Source organism: Corythoichthys intestinalis, chromosome 2, assembly GCF_030265065.1.
Source record: "Corythoichthys intestinalis isolate RoL2023-P3 chromosome 2, ASM3026506v1, whole genome shotgun sequence".
NCBI lineage: Eukaryota > Metazoa > Chordata > Actinopteri > Syngnathiformes > Syngnathidae > Corythoichthys > Corythoichthys intestinalis.
Genome location: NC_080396.1, coordinates 19,197,638 through 19,223,150, shown reverse-complemented (window position 1 = coordinate 19,223,150; position 25,513 = coordinate 19,197,638). Strand labels below are relative to the sequence as shown.

The 25,513-nt window shown below is 37.0% G+C and overlaps 1 protein-coding gene across 9 annotated transcripts in view; it reads left to right on the top strand.

The window, feature by feature from the left end:
* Positions 1-25,513, top strand: part of plch2a (phospholipase C, eta 2a) — a 118,028-nt gene that overhangs the window by 48,187 nt on the left and 44,328 nt on the right. For 5 of the 9 annotated variants that reach the window (XR_009067124.1, XR_009067123.1, XR_009067122.1 and 2 more), the window contains exons 1-5: positions 1,580-2,283; positions 11,800-11,946; positions 17,934-18,179; positions 18,289-18,416; positions 24,574-24,744. Coding sequence is in view for 6 of the 9 variants with exons in the window: in XM_057859162.1 (XP_057715145.1) it covers positions 2,055-2,283; positions 11,800-11,946; positions 17,934-18,179; positions 18,289-18,416; positions 24,574-24,744 (921 nt within the window). In the remaining 3 variants the exon portion in view is untranslated. Of the gene's footprint in view, positions 1-1,579; positions 2,284-11,799; positions 11,947-17,933; positions 18,180-18,288; positions 18,417-24,573; positions 24,745-25,513 lie in introns of those variants that run through there. The other 4 variants (XM_057859137.1, XM_057859127.1, XM_057859183.1 and 1 more) reach the window with 2 other exon arrangements.

The following is a 25,513-nucleotide window of genomic DNA, read 5'->3' as shown; positions in this document are numbered from 1 at the left end:
CCAATAAGATAATGATGTGCTCCCGCCAAGAATCGATATATCGTTTTAAAGATGCCACTGTTTAAGAAAGTCAACCAACAGGTTGCTACCAAAGTTTTCCACTAGACCAAAATATTCCTGTAGAATAGTGTCTATGTTAACTCATTGGCTGCCACTGACAGTGCTAGATATCCAGTTCTAGGAGGGGCGAATGAGCGTTCATTAATTTATAGTCTGTGAGGAAGACAAAAGATTGGAATTCCTGACCCATTTATCGATAATTGTTGTGTTACCTGAAAGGAAAAAAAGTCGAGGCAAAGACAGCCGGAGTCGGTTTTCTCTTATTGCAGGTTTTTTACAGTAATTCCCTTAAATGAACGAAATCAGAAGCAAAAAGAAAGCACAAATAAAAATAAAAAATTAAACATGGAACAAAGTATCAAATTAATTAAGGACAGAAATACTAATTTTAGAAAGTCCTATTGTGAACTAGTGCTGCAACGATTAATCGATTAACTCGAGTATTCTGTTAGAAAAAAAGATTCAAATTAAATTTTGCTGCTTCGAGTATTCGTTTAATTAAAGTGGCGTTGCAATTGTTTGTTTTTGAAAGTGTTTGCATATAGTTTTATTGATTTGGGTGGACACACTGCCCTCTAGTCTGCCTCATTTTACATGGCCGAATCCAGCTGCTCCCTGTTAAGACCAACATAAGCTAGGTTTTTAGATTGAGCTTGTTTTTTTCAATGCATTCGTAATTTAGTTTAAAGGTACTGTATATTTAGCCATTTTTTGTGAGAATGTGTCTGAACCATTTGTTATTAGCGTTGTAAAAAAAAAAAAAAGTATTTTATAGCATTCTAGCAATCTAGCGAACTCTTGCTATGTAAATTAGCCAATTTTCTTTTGATGTACATAGATCTTTTATTTTATACCATTTGAAGCTCATTTCAGGTATTTTAATCTTTTTATGTTCTGTATCCGATTACTCGATTATTCGAACTAACTAGTTCATCGATTAATCGACTACTAAAATAATCGATAGCTGCAGCCCTATTGTGAACCAACTCAGGCCTCGCCCCCATCATTAATAGAATAAGAGAAAAATGCTCCTACTTCTCCGTCAGACCGCCCCGAACGCTGCGCGGGACAGTTTATATTGTTTCTATGGCAATGAGCAAGTTCATCCTAGCCTCGCTGGCTGAATCACGGAAATAAAGACGGTGGAAAAACGCAAGGTGTAAACAATAAATTCGTATGTCCCCCTTATCATATCGAGACGAGTTCAAATGTTTACAGAAATGAGAACAGGTACTTTGTGTACAAGACATCCAGTAACAGACAAGCAATGAATGAATACGTATAAATATACATGACTATATGAAAATATATATTTCTCTTCGCACCATATTGTGAGATAATCATGATCGTCCTGTATCGCGAATCGTATCGTATCGGGTGTTACCGAGAGTTTCCTACCCCTACTCTTGACTGTGTTTTTATTCTGTGGGTCATTCTGATTCACTACACACCATTAGCAAATCTCCTAGACTGGGATTATGGCTCCAAAGGGATTTAGGATTTCCAACCCACAGCACACATGTTGCAGTTGCAATTTGTGTGTTGTGCTTCACCGTCTCTTCTACCTGCCTAACACTCCTGCCAGTCTTTGAGAAGACCTCAGCAATTCCAGAACCCCTGATGTGGGTTAAAGAAAATAATGGCACAGAATGGAGATAAATTGCAGATTTGAAAACAAACTGCTGCTGCAGAATTTTCTTTTCTTGTGGGTCTTTGTCAGAGAAGAATATTAAGGAGATGGCATCGCAATAAACAGGGTTGCTGGAGCAATAACATTACAGGATTATTGACCAACTGTTGATTCCAAACAGTCAGTAAGTGCAAGTCTTCCTGTGGGCTTTTTTTCTCTCTTTGGATTGAAAATGGGACCCATCCAGTGAGTGATGCTACAGATGACAAACGAGATGGTGACTGAACACCAATAAACAGTACCTTTTTGAAGACTGACAATTGACGGAGCAATATCCAGCCAATTATAAGTTCCATTATTTTCAATGAATGCCCACAGAAGGAGCAATTTCTTGTCCATCGGTCCAATGTCTTCGGCCCTGATGTGCTCGGCCGCTGTGGCTACTGTGGACATGCCCGGACCACCGGCTAAAGGAGCTTTTTCCATGAAAGACAAGAAGATGGATGAATCTAAATCATCCCATGTGGTGGAAGAATACTTCTGGATAGGCAGCAGTATTGTAGCCTTCTCAAAGTGGAGGCTTGGCTACATGGGTAAGCCAAGGATTATTGATGGAACTGGAAGTAGCATTCTAGTGCAAAATTGCAGGCTCAGTTTGTCATTCTGAGGCAGCTGTTTGAAACTTGTCTTATATTTTTTAAACTGTTAGCCACCACAAATATATAAAACTGATCAAAATTTTAGAGCTTTAAAGTGAAAATGTGCCATTTGTGTTAGACTATGAGACTGTCGGATCATGATGCTTTTGGAATTTCCCTTACATTAATGTTCCTGTGCTCATATATAGTCCAGTGACTTTCAGTGTTCTGAAGTTGTTCATTAATCTACACCAGCACAGCTTTGTCATTATTACTATGATTATTTGTATAAAAAATACACGACAACTACTAGTATAACATTCAAATTAAGTCATGCGGTCACTGAGTTTGCCTTTTTGTGGTGGGTAACAATAGATTTTAAGTCTCTGCACCTTGAAAATTTGTATGTGAGTATTGTTGCACGGTGTAACTATCAGTTTTCTGTTTGTAAGATATCTTTCAACATTATTAGTGATATTTACAGATAACACATTTTGCCCTATTGTCTGAGCAAACGTCAGTGAATACACGTAGTCCAAGGGTTACGAACGAGTCCTGTTCCTACGCTGGTGACGTAACCCGGATTTCCGAATTTGGAATTAACCCTTTAACTACCCATAAATACCCCCCATATCTCAAAATAACTATCCAAAAACATGTATTATACCTCAATGTACTGTCCTCGCCAAGACGTTGCAGCCAAATCCTGGCTAGACAATGAGCTAAGCTCCGAAATGACGATGTTAGACGCCCATGTGGTTTGCTGAGTTTATTCAGCTGCTCATGACATCTAAACTTAAAGACTGAAACTAAAATGAAAATGAAATTAAAGCAGTTTCATCTTCAATAACAGCAATTCAGATTTGCGTTTATAACTAGCTGCTGTTACAGCAATGAGAATCCACACAAACGTAACGATTAGCATGTATCAGTTAGCATCCACACGTCATTTAAAAAACAATCACATAAACTCGCCCCAAGTATTTGACCACAATTGAAAACTTACAATATACAGTACAAATGGTGTTACTGTATATAAATGTGTTGTCTCTGTGGATGCTTCACAAGCAACAAATGTGCAGCTGTAATATTTCCCCTGGCTCTCACTTGGCTGCGTGACTTCTTCATGGGAGTAAATGCACCTTTCCTCGTGTGGGTGCGTGCGCTCTTCTTCGTGTGTACATGTGCTGTTACGCGCGTCTGGAAGTACTACCTGCTCTATGCTTCTTGCGCCAAAATAAAAGCACGCATTACAAAACAAAAGTCAACATTATTATGGAAACAAAATGGCGGACGAGACTCCGGCGTCGTAAAGTCAAAATCACGTTAAGTCGGGTACATCGTAACCCAGGGACTACCTGCACTAAAATGACTCACAGAAAAAGCAGTGGAGAAATTAAATGTTGAACAGCATTGTATGCAACTATCACAAGAAATGCAATGTGATCTAATTTTCCATGTTTAGAAAATAAGACTAATTCATTGTTGGGATGAACCAGGTCACAAGCTGCCTGCCGGTCTGTTTGTATGTCTGTTGGCAAGATTACTCAAAAGAGGTCAACTACTACTACCTACTTACCCTACTTTGTCAATTAAGACTATTCTTTTTTTTAATTGCCATAAAACTAGCATTTTGAAGGCTTTGATGAAGGTCATTATCCTGCTACTATCTTTCTTTTGGTGTTTTCTTTGTTGTTGTTGAACTAATTTTGACCTATTCATTCACGTCAGCAAAGTACAGAACCTCAAGATCACCTGTGTATACACTAGATCTGCACCATATGGCCTGAAGGCAATCCCTGAGGCTTAACCTGGTGCTCTTATGATGTAGAGTAACTTAACTTGGCCCATATTGTGACTTTGTCAGGAGAACCACACCTGTGGCATTCTTCTATCACTGAGGAACCACCGATTTATAACCTGGCTTTAGCTTCAGCAAGTTAGATAGTGTCTGCTTCCTGATTTAAGAAGGCTTTTACTAACTACGACAGCTGTGGCCTCAAGCAGCCCTTCTAATACTTAAGTGTATATATAGGTCATTTCTTTAAATGGAAACTGTCTTTTCAATAAGTTGGGTCAAGAATGAATCCTGTCCTGGTTCAATGTTAATGGCTTAAGCTGGCTTTTAAATGTGGTATTGAGAAGAATGAATCAACCAGACAAAATTTCCAGTATGCATCTAGGAAATATTTCACTCTGTAGCCAAGTATCTCAAACCTTTACATGCTCTAGGCAATCTTTCTGTTCTTAGTACGATTAGTTCCTAAATTGTGTATTATTTATTATTCAAGTCACTAACAATAGTTAACTTTCATGGCAACATGCTTGGAAGACAATGCCAAGCAAGAGCACATACAGTACAGAAAATGACAAAGACTGGAAGATTCCTGCCACTTACTGTCCGCTGTCAAAATGACTTTGGGCAAGACTAACCATACATTGCTTCTCGGACGACACTTAATAGAAAGCTGTTCTCAATCGCCTTACCTGTTTATGTAAGGATTTCTGAAACTAAATAATACGGCATAATAATGTGATGGTTTGTCACTTGAAATATTAATTCAAACTTTTACTTAAACTAAGATATAAAAATAGGAAATAATGCACTTTTAACATTTAACATTATGCACATTTAACATCGCTAAAACATTGCCAATGAGGTATAATATTAAGCTACATTGCGTCAAATCATCATTAACTCATTTGCTCCCAAAAACGTATCAATATGTTCTATTTTTAATTGTTTTAGTGTCCCAAAAACATATTTATCGTCTTTTACGTAAAAATTGTTTTCTTTTTTTTTTTTACAAGAGGCATCTCATCAGATTACTGGGAGCCACCTCATTCAACCAGGAGCAGCCGAGAGCCTTCCCCATTGTTATGTGCGTAAATAGTTCAACAGTTCAATAGTTTAGTTATGTGTAAACAAATTGTTACTTTGCGATCAAAAGCTCTATTTTTCTTGTTGTTTATGTTATTTTGTAGAACGAAAACATGATTCCGATGTTTGGGATTTCACAAAAGCAAAAAATAGCTGTGTTAAAGTCAAAGTTATGTTTGAAAGGTATGCTTTTACAAAAAGCTCAATTTCTCTGTTTTTTCATCATAATTTTGGAAAATTGCTCAAACTAGGCTATTTTCTAATGCTGATTTCTAAAGAATGGAAAGAGATATGGACTAACTTTTATTTTCTGCTGAAAGAAGAGTCTAATCTTTCTTTTGGTGGTTTCCATGTTTATATAGCAATAGAACAGAATTTTCTGTGGGCCTTGCAAAATCAGCCAAAATCCAGTAAAACGGCTGGGAGCGAAGGGCCTTGCTCCGGTGAAAATGGCAGGGAGTGAATGAGTTAATACAAAATCCTAAAATGTATTTGATGAGATTTATTTCTTAAACTCCTCAAATTTACAAATGTTAGTCTTGTATAATTTCTAATAATAATAATATTTGCCTTGAAATTTTAGGTTGCTTATTCTAGCCTGTTGGTTTCGTTTCAAAAAAGTGGTCGTATGATTGTAGGTTGGCAGTTCTCAGGATGGCTGTTTTTTTCTAGCAGCCTATACAGTACAATTTGGTGAAAAACTGTGATAGGTGTGGCCACATTGTTTAGTGGGGGGTGGTTTCAGACGTGTTCAGTATGTCAATGCCAAAACCGAGTTTTCTTCTCTGAGCTTCCAGAGTCAAAACTATGTAATGCCATTTTCTAATTCCAACCAAATTGACATTAGATAATTTAATGGATTATTTCCAAAAGATGTGTTACAGCTGTTGCGGTTGTCAAACATATGCAGCCAGCCAGCAGCTACAACACAGAGCAAAATCCATATTAAGCGTTACTCTCGAGAGGAACGGTATGAAAACCTCATCTTATCATCCTACTGACTAAATTGATATGTCACAAAAAATAAATAATACCAACAGTCTTGTAATTTAAGTCACAATTTTGTGTAATGAAAATTGCAAAATATTTAAGCTATAGGCCTACATATGCATTCAAGCTCCTCAAACCTTACAGACGCGACGGTGATAGTCATACATGAATACTGGTGAAAACCTATTAAAAGAAAAACAATATTTTAAAAACTTTAGCATGTTGTAGTTTTATGTTTGCATTTGAATCAAATGCAAATATTTAAAACTGAGTGCTGCAATACCTCTTGTACTGACTATGCAAATTCATACACCCTTAAAACCACACTTCGAAATATAAATATGACTACTACCATATTTTTCGGACTATAAGTCGCAGTTTTTTTCATAGTTTGACTGGGGGTGCGACTTATACTCTGGAGCGACTTATGTGTGAAATCATTAACACATTATTATATCATTTTACATATTATTTTGGTGTTTTGGAGTGACACTGATGGTTTGGTAAACTTGTTAGCATGTTCTTTATGCTATAGTTATCTGAATAACTCTTAAAAGCTATGTTACGTTAACATACCAACCACGTTCGCATTTCGTTGTTCATGCATCATGTAACATTATCACACTGTACACGTATTCAGCATGTTGGTCTCTATTGTATTTTTATTTTAAATTGCCTTTCAAGATGACATATCTGCTCTATGTGTTAGATATAATCAAGTAAAATTTCCCCCCAAATGTGACTTATATATGTTTTTTTTTCCTCTTCATTACGCATTTTTGGGTTGGTGCGACTTACAGTGGGGAGAACAAGTATTTGATACACTGCCAATGGGAAAACCCATTGGCTCAGGTGTGCCTTATAGTCCGAAAAATACGATACTTGTTCATGTGACATTGAGCATGTTTTGAAATGATCACTCCAAAAACATTTATAGAAAATATCAATGTCCAATCACTGATTATTTTATAATAGGCACATGGGCTACTCAAGTGGTCCTTTGGGCTACCTAGTGCCAGTGGGCACCATCTTGTTGACCTCTGGTTTTGAGCATTATTTCATTCCAAATAGATGTTGTTGCTAAATAGAAAAAATTAAACAATTATAAATGTTATTTTCCCCTCTTTCGGATGGAGTTTAAGCTGACAATATTGATGTTTTTTAAGAGCTTTGCACCTAGGTATTAACCGTTCCTGCTGGATGATTGACTTTGTCTGTTATTTAAATTCTTAGGTCATAAATACCTGGAGTAATTCGTCGTTTTAACTTCACTGCAGGAATGAGTGGCAGACTCCAATTGTGTTTTCTCCTTGGATTCAACCTCTTTGTTTGCATGTGTCATTCTCACATGCACATCACACCACACATATCAATGCACAGCAACTCACTCCCTCCACCTTATTATTTGGTTATGGATCATGGCTCTTCATCCTTGAACACTTCTTTGCTCACCACTCTGAAACCAATGACTGTTTTCCTTGTTATCTGGATTTCCGGCTGTTGCTCTTTGAATAGTTATTGAAACAACAAGACTTGTTGATAAACTGTTTTACAGATCTTACCGCAAAAATAATTTTGTTTTACAGATATTACCGCTACAAAATTTTGTCTTTTTTTTTACTGAATGAAGATTGTGAAAGGCGTCATTTTCCAAGATTGGATCTTTGTGCAAAATCAGGTTGGGTGGTTAATTGAGTGTGATAGTTGATTGCAGGAAATTTTGGTGGTCTGCTGTGACATTTAATCAATCAAATGTATCGGAAACCTGTTTTTACTGGTTTACACCATGACAAAATTAGCACTTGTTGTTGAAAATTATGCCCTAATATACACAGTGTAACAGACTCAGTGAGGGGAAATGTCTACGATCTATGGCAGGGGTCTCCAAACCAGTCCTTGAGGGCCGCTGTGGGTCCTGGTTTTTGTTCATACCGATCAAGCACAGACCTTTTAACCTATGTGATTTATACTAAAACAAGCAGCAACTGACCTGAAATCAACTGATTACACTCATAAAACACCAGATTGGTGAAAAGGTGTGGAGTGAAATCCTGCACCCACTGCGGCCCATTGTGGAATAGTTTGGAGATCACTGATCTAGGGTATCTTAGTTTCTCCTAAGGGGGAGTTTATTTATTTTCTAAATCTTGTATACCTCCAAACTACCACCAACAAAAAGACTGAAGCTGTGAGCAATAGTTCTTTTGCATTGTTAAATTTCTTATATTTTCTGTATTTGGTTTATTTTTATTGTGATTACTGGCTTACTATGTTAATATAATGTTTGGTGTCGTTTTAAATGTCAACTATACGCATTTCAGTGTATTAAGTGCTGCTAATTTTATGTTGATATTTACTTCATATGTGAATTATACAATATGGTATGACTGATATGAATCAGTCAATCTCAATTTTTTTTTTTTTTGCCAGATCCCGCAGCTCTCTATCAAAATATATACCGTAACCGTAGTCATATAGTCTTGCATTTTCTTGTACCAGAGTTGTATGTTATTCGCAATGGACAGAAAACATCTTTGGAAATGAACTGGTTTCGTTCTTTATTAACTCATTGGCTGACACTGACACAGTTAGACGTTCCAATCCCAGTCAAAATGGATCGAACATCTAGCGTTGTCAATAGGTGTTCGCAATATACATGTAATTCTTCTTTTACTAGCTGCTGCATCATATACCGTGGTTATTGTGCATATAGATCTGGCAGTGAAAGAATTAAGTTAACCTTATATTTAGCATGTTGATACAAACATTACATTGATTAACATTCCTTACATTCAATTCCTGTAATTGGTAAACTGTGCCTATCACTATTCCATCCATCTATACCTTAAAATGGATAAAAATACTAATAATTTTAATGACAAAATGATGATTTTTGGCTTGAGATGAACAGGGAGAAAACAAACATCCTATTTGTTTCAGTCATAGGACCAGCTAAGACTCGGTTTACTGTAAATCAAGGTTACTTTCAACTATTTGAACAGAACCATCTGTCCCCTTATTAGGACTGTGTCAAGTACACACCTTATATACAGTACTTCTTAACAGTGTGCTATGAGTGCTATGATATACAGTACAGTATTTTTTGCCATCTGTGTGTGATTGAGCCTGCATGTGGGCTCGCTTGGCACCCTGTAATGAATTTGCTCCGGGCGCTGGTTTAGCTCCAGTATTAATTCTCTCAACAGACTGTGGCGGTGCCAGGGACTGTAATAGGGATATCTAAGGTCACATCAGTGTCACTCTACCAGACTATTACTACCCCCTAGACAAATAAGTCCACTAACTGATTTAGAATGAGCTCTTTTTTTGTCATGTCAGACTGAATTGTAAGCTGTATCATGAATAAATATAGGTATAATACTGCATTTGTAAAGATGTACTAATTCAGGCCCAAATAGTTTTCAGTCAAAACAGTCTGCTGGACTGCCTGTCATCTTGATATCATATGTTGATGTTATCGTATTGTTTAGGATGAACCTGTAGGATTTTTTTTGTGGCTTTGTAGCTGGCTTATGCATCCAAGTGGAAAGAGTTCAGCTTCAGGCTGCGCTTTGTTCTTTTTGTTAACAAGTTATTCGAGCCGCAATTGGAATATCATTTCTTTTGGGAAATATATCATTATGAATGTTTTTGATTATGTCTTTTGACAGAGGAAATATTGTCCTGTACATTAGCTCTATTATTGTGGCTGGATGGTGCAAAGGGGACACAGGAGACTACAAGTTTATGTACACATTTGATACAGTTGACAGTGAAGAACCTGCAATTGCATGAGTCAATTTCATTTCAACCCAGAGTAGAGTGCGTGATGTGGAAAACATTACCATTTATTAACATGAATATATTTTTTATGTAGAGCATACTATTCAACAAATAAAAACAAAATAAACCCATTAAAAAAATCCAGTGGTCAATGAATACTATTCAAAATATCCGATTTTAAAAACACGTTTTAAAGAATTTATAGAGGTAATCATTGCAACTACAACAAATGAGTTATATTTCTTTATTATTTTTGCCAGACTGATTAAAAGACAGTTCATGCCTGGTTATTTTAGTCCAAAGCCACACCAAACTCATGTCAAACTACATTTCCAGTCCGAGATATGAGTCGAGACCTGTTAAAGGTCATGTGTACCAGCCGTCGGTTATGCTTATTTGGAGTACGACGCTTGGTGAACTGATCTCCAGCTAATGTCAGGACACAAGGAGACAAACAACCATTCCACACTCACTTTCATGCAATAATACAAGAGCTGTCCCGATCACATATTGTTGCACACGAGTCCCAAGTTTGAGCCACCTGTTTTTAAGGATCTGCCGATACCGAGCCCAGATCCAATACCTAGACAATGTGTTAACGAACAAAAAAAGTACATCCAAATATTTGTTTTTTCCCCTAATTTTAACAATACTATGACCAAATAACAAGGTTAATGCAGCAGTGATTTAAACAGTGGGGGGAAAAAAACACAAATCACATGATCAGATCGGGGCCATCCCTAAATAATACCAAATGAACAACATTTGGTTAATGACCAGTAATTTTGAAAATAATTAGAGATGCACCAAAATATTTGGCCAAAATGCTTTTTTTTACCGAAATAACATTACCAAAACGGAAAATTGCATTGGCGCAACAAACAGCTCGCTAGCGTGCACTTCTCTTGCTACTACAGGGCAACATTTCCGGTGAATATTCCGGGTGTGTGGGCTTGGCGTAGCAAATCGGGCTACGGTGGAACAGCACATATTACATGCTCTCGCAATAGTCTTGCCTGTGCAAAGGATCTTCTCTGTTCTTACCCCCTTTGAGCACATAACTAAAGTTATAGCGCCCCTGATGCATTTCTATTTAATGCACTCGCTCATTGTCTTCCAAGCAAATAGGTTGAGGGACCACAAAGTCAAAACATAAATGAAACTATTGGAGTCTGGTGTACTTATCACTCGGGCCTATTCGCAACATTTGCATTTCGTAGTGACTGCAAGAATTTTTTTTTCGGTGCATGTCCGGAAAAAATAAATTTTGAACATTAATCAATCTTTATCTGATTATTAAATTATTCGATAGAATAATCTATTGTACAAATATTTGATAGTAACAGCCCTTTTTAACAGTTACAATAAAGGTCACATGTATGGAGCCTTGGGTGTTGCTCAGTACCACCCATTAGCTTCCTGTGGAGTTGCTGACCATTTCACCCGAAATCTTGTCAAGGACACATCCTCTATATTCAGTTTTGGTGTATGACTTTTATGTTGATGGATTCCCACAAAAAAAACTAAAAGAAAATGGAGCAATACAGACGGCTGACTTGTTTTGTTTTCTTGTGGATTTAAGACAGTTATTCTACACTAGACATTATATCGCAACATTGGTGTTGTCTTTCAAATCTCTTTATTTCTTCCTCCAAAGAGCCACGCCTAAAGCTTTTGACATAATATAGCTAATATAGCTTTTCACTACCTATCCATTTCATATTTCTCACCATGCGCTTTTAAAAAACACCAGCCAAGCATCCTTGCTTTTTATTTGAACATAGTTTTTCTAATTGTCTGTTTTGTCTTCTTCCCAGTGGAGAAATGTATGAGCTCCATGCAGAGGGGTACGCAGATGGTGAAGCTCCGTGGCAGCTCCAAGGGACTGGTGCGCTTCTTCTATCTTGACGAACACAAGTCCTGTATCCGCTGGAGGCCATCACGCAAGAATGAAAAGGCCAAGAGTGAGTGTCATCTTTCCTGTGATCACAATGTAATCACACCTGCATTCAGGCTGCAAATATGGCAAAAACTGAGTATTATGCGGCAGGCATGACTGATTTCTTTTTCTTTTTTTTTTCTAGTGTATAAAAAAATCCTCTTTGAACCTTTAGCATTTCATCATGTAGTCTAGATGAAATCGACTTGGTAACTGAATCCGTTACTGTTAATAAGTGAATTCAATTTGACCTCTCTGTGGTTTGAATTATAGTTGTTTTAGATTTCGGCATTAACGTGCGTGTTAGAGAGAATGAGAGAGGCTTTACAAAGCTGAGCAGTAATATAAAGTTACTTAAAACAGATTTAAGTCAATAAGACTTTGAAGCTGATTTTATTAAGCTCCCTAAGAAATGGCGTTAAATTGAGTGTTCATGCTAACGTATCGAAAGTATGGTAGAGTATAAAAAAGGAGCTTCATGGATTGGTTTCTTGTGGTTACTCAGTTTACACTTCTTGCTCTCATATTCTCCCCCCACTCTAAACCTGGATCTAATAAGCTTCAGTGAATTTAATTATTCATGAGATTTAATCTGGCAAAGCTGTCGTAAACACATTTATCACCTGTTGAAAAACACACTTTTTATTGCAAAATGTACTCAAATAATCGGTGTACTGAAAGACAGTTTGTTTAAAGGGTGATTGCTTTCTCTGAACCCTTTTTAATACAAAGACGCATAGGCGGAGATTGACTTTTGGGGCAGGGTGGGCACAAGATGTTGATGACCCCAAAATGCAGTGTCAGCAATAAAATTAACTTACAAGAATGTTTATAATAATAAGTTGACTGCTGCTTAGGCAATACTTTTCGCCAAGATCGTCATCCGTTGTATTTGGTACGCCCGCCGGTGTCGTGCCAGTGCAGTCAAAAATTGTATCTCCTAGGCGGAGCCATATGGAGGTAGATTTGTGTCTTTATTATTCAATCAAAAAAATTTGCTTCAATCAAAATATATATTTTCAACCCAAAAGAAGTCGCTTCATTCAAAAAAAATGTTTTGAATGCAAAAATAAATTTAAAACTGAAGAATATTCATGTAAAAGCTATTTCTTTGTTGTTGTTGGTTTTTTTTTCTTTTAACTTTTTTGATTGAAGTAATGTTGATTTGTGTTTGGGCCACATTTTGGCTAGGACATTTTTCTCTTTATTATTCAATCAAAAAATAAGTTGCTTCAAAAATATATAGATTTTCAAAAAGAAAAATCACTTCAATCAAAAAAAATATATATAAAAATTTCAATCATAAAAAAGTTTTTGAATGCGAAAAAATATTTGAGATTGAAAAATTTGCATTTAAACACTTAATTTTTCATTGAACAAGTTTTCTTTGAAGCAGTCCTTTTTGTGTTTGGGCCATATTATGATTAGGATATTTGTCTCTAAATCATTCAATCCCCCCAAAAAGTTGCTTCAATCAAAAAAATATTTTCAATCAAAGACAAAAAATTATTAATTTTTTTTTTTCTCTAATATGTGTGTATATATATATATATATATATGTTTATATATGTATGTATACAGTGGGGAGAACAAGTATTTGATACACTGCCAATGGGAAAAGCCATTGACTGTGTATCAAATACTTGTTCTCCCCACTGTATATATGCAAAGCAAATGACTAAGGTGTTCGAAAAATAAATTCAACCTATTATAAAAAGGTTTATTTGTTCATTTTATTCATTTTTGTTGCAGTTTTATTGCTTTACAAAACTTTTATCTCTCTCTCTCTCTCTCTCTCTAAATATATATATATATATATATATATATATATATATATATATATATATATATATATTAGGGCTGTCAAACGATTAAAATTTTTAATCGAGTTAATTACAGCTTAAAAAATAATTAATCGTAATTCAAACCATCTATAAAATATGCCATATTTTTCTGTAAATTATTGTTGGAATGGAAAGGTAAGACAAGATGGATATATACATTCAACATACGGTACATAAGGACTGTATTTGTTTATTATAACAATAAATCAACAAGATGGCATTAACATTATTAACATTCTGTTAAAGCAGTACTTCTCAAATAGTAATAATAAAAAAATAAACTAGTAGCCCTATTCTGTCCTCAATGTGTGTGAGTACACAAATTGACAGATAGCGAACATAAGTTCCAAAAAGAAATCTTGACGGTGTGGCAAAGTTGCATGGGCTTTACTGAAGTCATCTCTTTTTGACAGGGGCACGTTTCTTGTATTTTTGTAAAACTGAAAATAACAAGGCAATGTGTCAATAACTTGCATAAATCACAAAATAACATAAAATGTACACACACGTGTCCATTTGAGCACTAGCCAATTAGCTCACAAGCATCTAACAATGTAACTGCATTTCACCATATATGTGAACAAATTCAAATACACATCATCAATAACTATCTAATGCTCATGAATATAAACAAAGGAGGAATATAACTCACAAGCGGTGCATGTATTAGACACAAACAGTGTGATGGGGCTATGAGAACTGCCACTGAATACTGGATGCGGACGTTAGCTGGTCTGAATAGCACTGTCTATTAGTGTGAGTTCGCGTCGACATATAATCACGTCAGAAAAGCGCGCCGAAACCTAAATAATCAGCTGCACTGAATCGCCAGCAGAGGGCGACATTACGCCACATAACATATGCAAGTCACACCCAAGCGCCAGCAGAGGGCGGAAAAACTCCATAAAACACAATTAACAAGTTGGCCTTACACTGTACTGATATTTAAATCTGTCTGAGCGGGCCTAGTGCGTTAATTGCGTCAAATATTTTAACGTGATTAATTAAAAAAATTAATTAATTAAAAAATTAATTAACGCCCGTTAACGCGATAATTTTGACAGCCCTGATATAAAAGTCAATTACATGCAATGACACTTTTTCAGCCACCAGCCCCCCCTTAAAATCCGCTTATGCAAAGACGTAATGAGTGTTGGAGGCACATTGTGAAAATATAGCAAAAACAAATGCATTGAAATGAGTGTGAATCGGTTTCAGTAGGTGCAAGCTGTCTCTCAGTCAGAGGAAATCCTGCTGATCCCCAATGTGGTGGAGCTTTTTCAGACAAGGCTTACCCATACTCTTATACTCGCCTGTTTTACGCTGCTGTTTCGCAGTAGTTTCTCAAATAAATATACTATTCTGTAGGTGTCAATGAAAGTTTGGTGTTACCCTTGCATCTAATAGAATCATCACCTCACTGCACTCAAAATCACCTTACTTTACAGTAACCTGGTGTATTTTATTGTATTATTTATTAGCTGCACTGAGGAAAAACATACTACCTATATTGATAACCACATGGGAGGACACAGTATACAGACACCAGCAACATCTCAAATGTCTCGTTGAGCCTCTACGGTACTATGCACTGTTAAAGTTAGTTTACTTTTTGTCTCTTCTGGTGCATAATTGAAAGTTCAGCCGATGTATTATACAGTATATGGATGAGTATGCAATCTATGTTTTATCCTTGTCATGTTGTATAAACAAACCTTGCGGTTATCCACAACACATGTTCAGATTTTTTTCTAATATGGCATGAAGCGAACAAAAATGTATATTTTTTCTGAGCTAGGTGCTAGGTGATCTGGAGAAATATACTATGATCCCTGATCTGATTTGGTCTCGATTATGATCACACCTTTTTTTTTTTTTTTTTTTTTTTTTTTTTTTTAACAATTTGGTAGTTTTTTTTAACTGCTAGTTTGAAGCAGGGATGGCCAACCCTGGTCCTCGAGAGCTACCATCCAACTTGTTTTCCATGTCTCCCTCCTTTAACACACCTGAATCAAATGATCAGCTCATCAGCAAGCTCTGCAGTTGCCTGATAACAATCCTGATAATTTGATTCAGGTGTGTTGGAGGAGGGACATTTGATTCAGGTGTGTTAAAGGAGGGAGACATGGAAAACAAGCTGGATTGCAGGACCAGGGTTGGCCACCACTGGTTTAAAGAGTCTGTACTGAAAACACATGTTACAAGGGAGTTGTTTAAATTTACCATATTAAGTAAATATTAACCACAAAATTTGCTGCATTTACTTCTCAGAAATGCCTTTATCAAGCAACACTTACCATGATCAACATTTTTAATAAAGCAAACCCTAGTTTTTATTAAAATACAAAGTCGATAATAACACATACATTAACCTATTGGAAAAAGGCATATTCCATGCTGCCCTGATTGTGTTTGCATCTTGACCCCTGGGCTTCACGGAGTATTAGAAGAAGTAGTCACTATAATAAAATATTGATTTATTTTGTTTCTTGCGGAATACAACGAGCATATGCAATATTTCTGGAATTTCTATGAATGTTGCTTTTATATATGAATATTTAGTCTTTTGAAAGTTAAATATCTTGTTGCCATGCTAATTTGCGTTAGCACATTAATGGTATCTTTCATTTTATATAAGCTGTAAGTAGAGATGACGCCGATCGATGGGGTCCGATCACGTCATTTTCAAAGTATCGGAATCGGCAAATAAATATCGGCCATGCTTTTTTTTAATATATATATATATATATATATATTTTTTTTTTTTAATTAAATCGTTTTCTAACTGTATTTAACGTTACAGACATAAAATGTTACACTCATCCAGAGTCTTTAGTTTAGGCTTAAGGTAGGGTTATCAAATTTATCCCGATAACTAATACTAATAATTAATTTTTTAAAAAATGTATCACGTTAAAATATTTAACCCAATTAATGCATGCACTGCACGACCCACTCACGCATTGTCGCGCTCAATCTGTAATGGCGCCGTTTTACCTATATAGAGAGATAAAAGGCAGCTTAAAATGAGTAGAGTGAATTTTGGCAGCCTTTGGAGCCTTTTTTTAATTGGCTAAAGCCTTACAATCCCTCTCCCTACGATTAGAAATATCATGGGAAGCAATGTGGGGTAGCAAGGTAGCAATTGATATTTTTCTTAACACCTTATGTTATTTCCCAACGCAGAGAAGATATATCAATTGGTAGCACTACGCACAGTCATTGTTCCACTTCCCATCATGCATTTGGGCATGGCTACAGTATCATTTACTGAAAGCTCAACAAATACACTAGATGGCAATATTTAGTCACAATATACAAAGTCACAAGTCTTTCTATCCGTGGATCCTTCTCACAGAAAGGATGTTAATAATGTAAATGCCATCTTGAGGATTTATTGTCATAATAAACAAATACAGTACTTATGTACTGTATGTTGAATGTATATATTCGTCCGAGTTTAATTCATTTTTTTCTTAATGCATTGCCAAAATGTATATGATCGGGAAAAATTATCGGGAATGATTGGAATTTAATCGGGAGCAAAAAAAAACAGTCGGATCGGGAAATATCGGGATCGGCAGATACTCAAACTAAAACGATCGGGATCGGATCGGGAGCAAAAAAACATGATTGGAACAACCCTTGCTCTAAGGTAAAAGGAAACAAAGGAATGTGAAGTGTGTTTTGTATTTTAGAGTAATCAACCTCAAATTATTCGTGATCAACGGTCATTATTAAACTGTATGATTACACAGCCCTATTTCCTGCTCTTAAGTTAAAAAAAAAACGACAGAAAAAAAAACAAAAACATTTTACAGGTGAACATTTTACTCGTGAAAAAAAATCAGAAACAGCAGAAATTTCCACACAGCTCAAGCTATGGCATGAGATGGAGCATCCAGATTTTTCCACTCTATATTCTTTTTTTTTTTTTTTTTTGTCATACCTGTTTTGTTACGAAACCCTAAGTCACATTTTCTAAGTCTGTTGAATATGTAAAATGTCTGGCGCACTACGTACTCATCACAAAAATTAATTTTCATTTCTAACTTAGAAACCCATGCCGTGGCCATTCAAAGGGGTAATTAAAAAAAAAAAAAAGGTAGATAACTCTTCTAGTTTCTTTGAGTCGTTAAAAAATATGTTCATTTGTTTCCTGCACCAGTCTCTATAGATTCCATTCGGGAAGTTGGCGAGGGTAAGCAGTCTGAGATCTTCCAGCGTTATGCCGAGGGCAGCTTTGACCCCAACTGTTGCTTCACCTTGTACTATGGTGAGCACATGGAGTCCTTGGATCTTGTATCTGGTAACGGTGAGGAAGCGCGAACCTGGATCACAGGCCTCAAATACCTGATGGCTGGCATCAGTGACGAGGACAGCCTGGCCAAGAGGCAGCGTACTCGAGACCAATATCCTTCGACACATTACTTGCTGACCTGTTGTTGTACAGATCTTTAACTATCTATTATTCTTTGCCCTGTCTATATCCAAACTTTCTTTAACTCTGCTTGATATCACATGGTTAAAGCAGACCTTCTCAGAGGCAGATAAGAATGGCGATGGGAGTTTAAGCATCAGTGAGGTTCTCCAGCTTCTACATAAACTCAACGTCAATTTACCACGACAGAAGGTCAAGCAGATGTTCAAGGTACAGTTTGGTACCATGCTATTTTATGTCATCAATTTGTGATGTTTTGTTTGACAAAGAAAATTTTAATGTTTTTTAAAAATTTCCTTAAAATTGTAATGTCTATGTAAAATATTTTTTTTTGCAGTCATTTATTTATTTGCTGCTCTCTATGCTGTTGTTTTTGCATGACTCACCTACACCAGGGTTGTCCAAACGTTTTGCAAAGGGGGCCAGATTTGGTGTGGTAAAAATGTAGGCGGCCGACCTGGGCTGACGTCCTTTACGTAGAACAATATATTTAAGCAAGCCATTCTGTGTGTCACATTTGCTTTATTATTATTTTTTTAATTAATAATTTCAACAATTTCTCAGGCTCTTGCGAAATACTGCTGCTGTGAAATTAATCTAGCTTCAAAAGTTTCTTCAATTTCTCGCTGCATACCCTCCCTATAATCTTGTCGTACATGTCAGCATGTCTTGTTTGGTAATATCGCCTCACATTGAATTCTTTAAAAACAGCGACTGTCTCTTTGCAAATGAGGCAGACACAGTTGTTGCGTATTTTAGTGAAGAAATAGTCCAATTTCCACCTATCCTTGAAGCGTCGGCCATCGCAGTCAACTTTTTGTTGTTGTTGTTGTTGATTGTCGCCATTTTAGAAAATTAGAAGTCAAGGGTCACAAGAGGTAATGTTGCTTAAAGTGCTGGTGTAAATGAGGAGCAGCATTTAGTGTGTAAGCTACTTCATATGCTGGTAGCAGTTCTGCTGACCAATTTATTAAGTCTGTGTGTGGCCAGACGTTATTGATCTTATCACAGAGGCTGGTGGCCGGATTAAATTTGACCCCGGGCCACATTTGGCCCCCGGGCCGCACTTTGGACATGTCTGACCTACACCCTACATTTCACTTGACTAAATTCAAAATGAACAACTGAATTAAGCTGACCTACATACTGTAACTTCAATTTTTAAAGCATTATTCTCTCACTATCATTTAGTACTGTGTAAATATGACTTTCACCCCATCCGATAGGTACTGACTCTGACTGGTACAGCTTATTTAGGTAGCTTTTCAATGGGAATGTCAACAATACTAGAAAGCCACCATCCATGGCACAATGTTGGATGTGTTTATATTTTAGCACGACTATTTTCAGATGGACCATATAGACAAGTTTCCTGAGCGAAAATTGGGTGGCGCCATCTTTGACATTTTCTGCTTCGGACTTCCGATTTAGTCAGAACACCATGAATTGCGAAGTAGTCAAAGTTTTAAACTGCCAAATCAAACCAGAGGAACCCACGGAAAAAGTCATTCAGCACGACGTACATGAGACTTTGATGAGACCTTCTGTGCTGCTTGTGTGATCTAATGGAATTTATGCATTTAGGGTTAAAAGCCCGTGTATGACTTGTAGTAGATGAGTGTTTTCCATTTCTTTATCATTGAAGCTAATGCAAAGCAATGATGTCTCAGCTGTGACGCAACACAGAATTGTTGTCAAATTGAAAATATTTGTACCGGTTATTGCTTTGTGGTGGCACTGTCTTGGTTCCACATCTGCCTTCATGAACACAAAAGTCCCATATTCATGTATTGGGACATATTCAACTGTATGCTTCAGAGCTTTTCAGGGCCCTGTTCGCATTTCCATCCGTTGCCATTAAATCAATAAAATACAAAATTTTGGTTGTGGCGACTCTTAGCCATCTCTTCATGTTGTCCTCCCATGTCGCGATGATGGCAGATGGATGCGGCATTTCCAAATTGTCTTTTTTGACGCCAGCTCCACTGTTGTTTTGGTTAGAGAAAGTGTCAAACGGAAGTCGCGAGCAGAAATGCGGAGTACCTCGGAAACTTGTCTATATTTTAAGGTACAGTTATATAAACAGGAGCAAATCGTTAAGAGGGAATAAACTCAGCAAACCACATAGAACTGAAATTTTATCATTTTTTATGGGAAAAAAATGTCAATCAGAACTACAGGCACTTTGACTAAGAGTCCACAGCTGTAATACTGTAGTGGCAAATGACTCGGTCACTGCTCCTCAGCAGTAGGATTAACACACTGCCACGTTAAGCACTATGTTCTAGCCTTCCGCTCACAGAGAAGTTAGCCTGCTTACTGGACTAAGTCCAGCGCTCTGTTGACGGCATCCATATGGTGCTGTTGTGACACAGATGGCTTCTAATGTAATGCAAGGTAAACACACACACATACGAGTCCAATCTGTCCTTGTGTGTTTTAAGATTGCTGAAGATTTGTGTGTGGAAAATCTCAGCTCATTTCTTGACTTAACCTACTCATAGGCAAGGCACCTGTAGAGTTGATCCCTTTTTCTCATTTCTAAGCACATGCACACATAGCCTTGCTGGCGAACATTATGATTAACCTCTTAGATCCTCTGGATGAGAAATGTTACCTTTTTTCTGCAGTCATTTTTTCCCTATATTCATCAATATATAGAGAAAAAATAAGTTTCCTCTCTGTCATTAATTCCAACTCCAGTGCTTTAATATCTGGCATTTGTACGTATGTAGTTAGCACTTAAGGCGCTTTCACACTAGCACCGTTTGGTCAGTTTAAAATGGACCAGAATTCTCTTTCTCAGATAGTCTGCTTTGTTTTGTAAATGTGAATGCGTATCCAAACTCTAGTTCGGACCAAACAAGCAAACTCTGGTCCGCTCAAAAATCGTGGGTCTCGGCCCGCTTTAAGCGCACCCTGCTTTGCTTGTATATGGCGGAAAACACAGACAAGACTGAAAAAGCAGTTTCTGCTCTTGCACTCCTCTTAAAAAGAAACTGCTGTATTTTAAGCAAAAGAACTGTTGTGTTTGAGAGAACAGTATGTCTATATGCTGCCATAGCAGATTCATGGCGTATTAAGCCTCCGAACTATTTTTAATTTGTCCGTTTTACCCTGAAAACCCCCGTTTACAGACATCGCGCAACCGCTTGTGTTTCAACCAAGCCATAAAACAAAGGTAATCAATTATATTTATTATTCAAAATGTCTGTCGTTTGTAGCTTAGAATCATTAATTGGTGTCTTATATTTCATTTAAAAAAAAAAAAAAAAGACTTTAAAAAATTAGTCACTTGCATATTTTAAACTTTTAAACAAATAACGTCACAATGAAAAAAATGGCATCTGTAAAAAAGTCACGGATATCTACCTCATAACTATCGCTTATTTGTATTTTTTTGTTACTGTCACATGTTCTCTGATATGTTAGATGATAAATAATTGATCCAACAAACAACAAATTGAAAAAAAAAAGTTTAAAAGGGTAAATATATGAAAAAGAACATCTCGACCATTCCTTGATGTCTGCGATTTCTGCATCGCGATCCTTGTTATATTACCATTTTTCACCCATAAAATCCCCCCAAAATCTAGCTGTGGCCATTCACAGCTGTGTCTTGACACTCAGTGATACATGCTACATGGAGTTTTTGGATCGAAACAAGGCAGTTACGCAATAATATCTCATTAAAGCCATGGCGTCTGTAATTCTGCTCTCGCGTGCTCTCGCCTCCAGTTAGGGTTTTGCTGTTTAAAAAAAAAAAAGTTTTAAAATGCTCTCCTGTTCAAAATTTTTCTTCCCCCCAGAAAACTGAGATTTTAAGCTTTCCAATGATGTATCACACATGCAAATAGGACAATTTTTAAATTTGGCCAAATTGGGGGTCTCAGAGCGGAACTTCAACTCACCTGAGTGTTTTCCGCCATATGCAAACGGAGCAGGGTGCACTTTTGCTACTTTACATGCAGTGCCAAAGCCTGGAGTTGTGATGCTTCTGGCTGTGACGCTACACGCAGTGCAACCTTGGAAGCAGAAGTACAGTTTGCACGCTTTTTAAAATCAAGAATCGTAAGAGGACAGACAATTAACCATGGCCAAATTTTGTTGTGCTGCGGTAAACGGTTGCATTTTATACACAGAATAGGGCTGTAATGTGGCGGTTGTGTTTTGCATTCTGTTCCTGTGAGAATTGGGAGAGGTGCGGGATACTTTCACTTTCTATCTTCTGTTGTTGTCGGTGGACAGTAGCCGTGTTGTGTTGCAAAAGTGCTAAAATTGTCATTGTTAAAGTATTAAGGAAACAAATACTTGCACCAGAGGCTTCATTTTTTTAGTTGTTTTTTTTCCCCACTTTTTTTCCAGAGGGATGGGGTGAGGGGAATAGTTCTGTTGGCGCAGGGTGACTACTGAACCTTTTCAACAAGTCATTTGCAGGTGTTGTTGCGAGGTTGCAATCCAACCAGACCCTGAATGCTTTAGGCTCAACAGCAATGGAGAGTGTGGAAAAGAAGTGAAGAAGTGTGTGCAGGCAGGCTGAAACGCGTAGAAAAGTGTCAAATGCGATGCGTGATAGAAGGGTTTTAGATCAAATGAAAGGAAAGGTTTATAAAACTGTGATGTTGTTTGGTCTGGAGACAGCACCACTGAGGAAAAAACAGGAAGCAGAGCTGGAGGTGGGAGAGATGAAGATGCTTTGGTTCTCCTTGGGAGTGACCAGGATGGATAGGATCTTGAATGAGCATATCAGAGGGACAGCGCATGTTAGAGGATTTAGAGATAAAGTCAGAGAGGTTAGACTGAGATGGTTTGGACATGTCCAGGGGAGAGTTAGTGAGTATATTGGCAAAAGGATGCTGAATTTCCATATGCCAGGCAGGAGGTCTAGAAGATGACCAAAGAGGAGGTTTATGGATGTAGTCAATGAGAACATGAATGTACAGTAGTTGGTGTGAGAGCAGACGATGCAGAGGACAGGGTAAGATGGAGACAACTGATTCCCCGTGGCGACCCTTGAAGGGAAAAGCCGAAAAAAGGAAGAAGTTTAGCTGTTAACTATCATCGAATTTCAAGAATGTTTAACAACATTAGATTTTTATAATTACTGAAGAGGGGGACGCCAGGTATATACAGACAGCCGCGCTTTGGACTGTCATAGAGACAGAATTTAAATACAGACATGCAAGTAATACTGTTTCTCTAGCTGTTGTTGTTGTTTTTAATGAAAATCATATTTTAAACTTAAATCCAAAATTCAACCATGAAAACAACTAACATTTGCAGTAGAATTCAATTTTTTTTTTTAATTACGGCATCCTCGTCAAAATTATTCTGTGTTGGAAAAAGGCTCAATATTTGCTATCTGCTCTAAAAATTGAGTGACTGCAATAACCACAGTTCATCCTTTTTTTTTTTTTTTCTGGATAAAATCTGTGCAGGTATTGACACATTTTGAAAAGGTAATCAAACCAATATAAAATATTTTTTTATCCTACAAGTGATAATGCAAAAAATGCATGTCATAAAAGATTTTTGCACAAACATGATTGTTTAATAAGCAGTATTTGTCAGAAGAATGCATCTCAGCAAAACTAAGTTACACTGTAAAATTTTGATTTAACCCAGAGAAACCTCTCATCTTAGCTGCTGTCATAAAAATCACAAACTAATAGGACCACAGTGTTTTGCTTGAAATATGTTGCACGTTATTACCAGCACACTTAACTTGGAGGCTATTTTTATGACACATTTTTTTTCTCGACAGATTTGGAATTTTTAGACACATTTTTCTGGTGTTAATGGGACTGAATTCAGCCGAGTACACATTTTGCCAGTAGTAATGCTTTAGTTAAATGAGACCAACAAAGCAAAGCAGGCTTTCTTACTGATCCTTTGCTAAATGATTTATCACAGCGGACTTAAAGATGGAGTCAAGAAGGAAAAGCTATGTTGCAAGAGGCAGCTACAGCAATTCTTACTAATGAAATAATCCATATTAGCTGTTGAGCTAAAATGCTGAGCAGAATCCTGCTAACAAGTTAAGTGCCCGCTTCATACATAATGAATTGGAAAGAGCAAGATGAGATTGATGTTTAGTGTTCAATGAACGTTGTTCTCCAGCTGAACATTTGCTATGGCGGTATCTGTGGAAGATGTTTTCTCACTAATAAGATTGCTTCTGTGCTGCAACTTCGGAATAATGCATTGCTGATTATAGTTTGTTCTCTGAGCATTTTGTGCTCAATAACATGAAATTGCAAAAGAACACTAAGGCTTTATTGTACTAAGAGCAGAAGTAGTCTGAATAAAATGGTGAAGCAATACAGTATTAATGGAGCTAACTCTTTTACTTACACCTGTTGTGAAGGAGGCCGACACAGATGATAACCAAGGAACTCTGGGATTTGAAGAGTTCTGCTCCTTCTACAAGATGATGTCGACCCGGAGAGACCTTTACCTCCTCATGCTCACCTACAGCAACCACAAAGACCACCTTGACACAGATGACCTGACCCGGTTCTTAGAGATTGAACAGAAGGTACTATCGTCATTGTGTTTAAAAACTAGAGAATGCAATTACTGGGGAAGTTACATGTGGATGCTTTGCAACGGGTCATCACCTGTTGATTTTGGGGAATTTTTGGGTCATTTACTGTTAATATCGGGTCACTTCCTACAACTGCTGCTGGTATGATACAAACAAAAAAAAAATACTCGACACCATATTCGATACCGAGGGGCAGGGCAGTCTCCACCCACGGACACGCTCTGCCCACCCAAAGAAAACTGGATGTAGTACTAACGGCAGTCTGGGCACCGTGTGTTCTAAGTTTTAAAAAAAAAAAAAAAAAAACGTTGGTTTTGTTCCTAGGGGGCGCTACACACATTTACGCCTATTTTGATTTTTTTAATCAAAGTTTTCACCAGTGTTCTCTTGGCTGTTGAGTTAGGTGAGTTTTAAAGCATTCTGAGGGGGTCAAAGTAGAGCTCAAAGCGTCGGCGGGACAAGGAATGACTGCTAGAGGGCGCTACATAGTGTATTTGGAATTTGTCTTCACATGGTATCAAAGATTGCACCTGTCTTGACCTGCCTGCTGATTTTGGTGCATTTTGAAGCATTCTAAGGGAGTCAAATTGAGCTCAAAAGGGTTGCGGAACAAAGAACAACTATAATAATAATAATAATAATAAAACCGAGGAACCACAATAGGTTACCTAAAAAAAAACATTGTCACCTGCATGTCCATACTGTCCAGTTATGCATGTCTTCTAAGTCAAATAAAATCAAATCGACTTTTGTTTGTTTA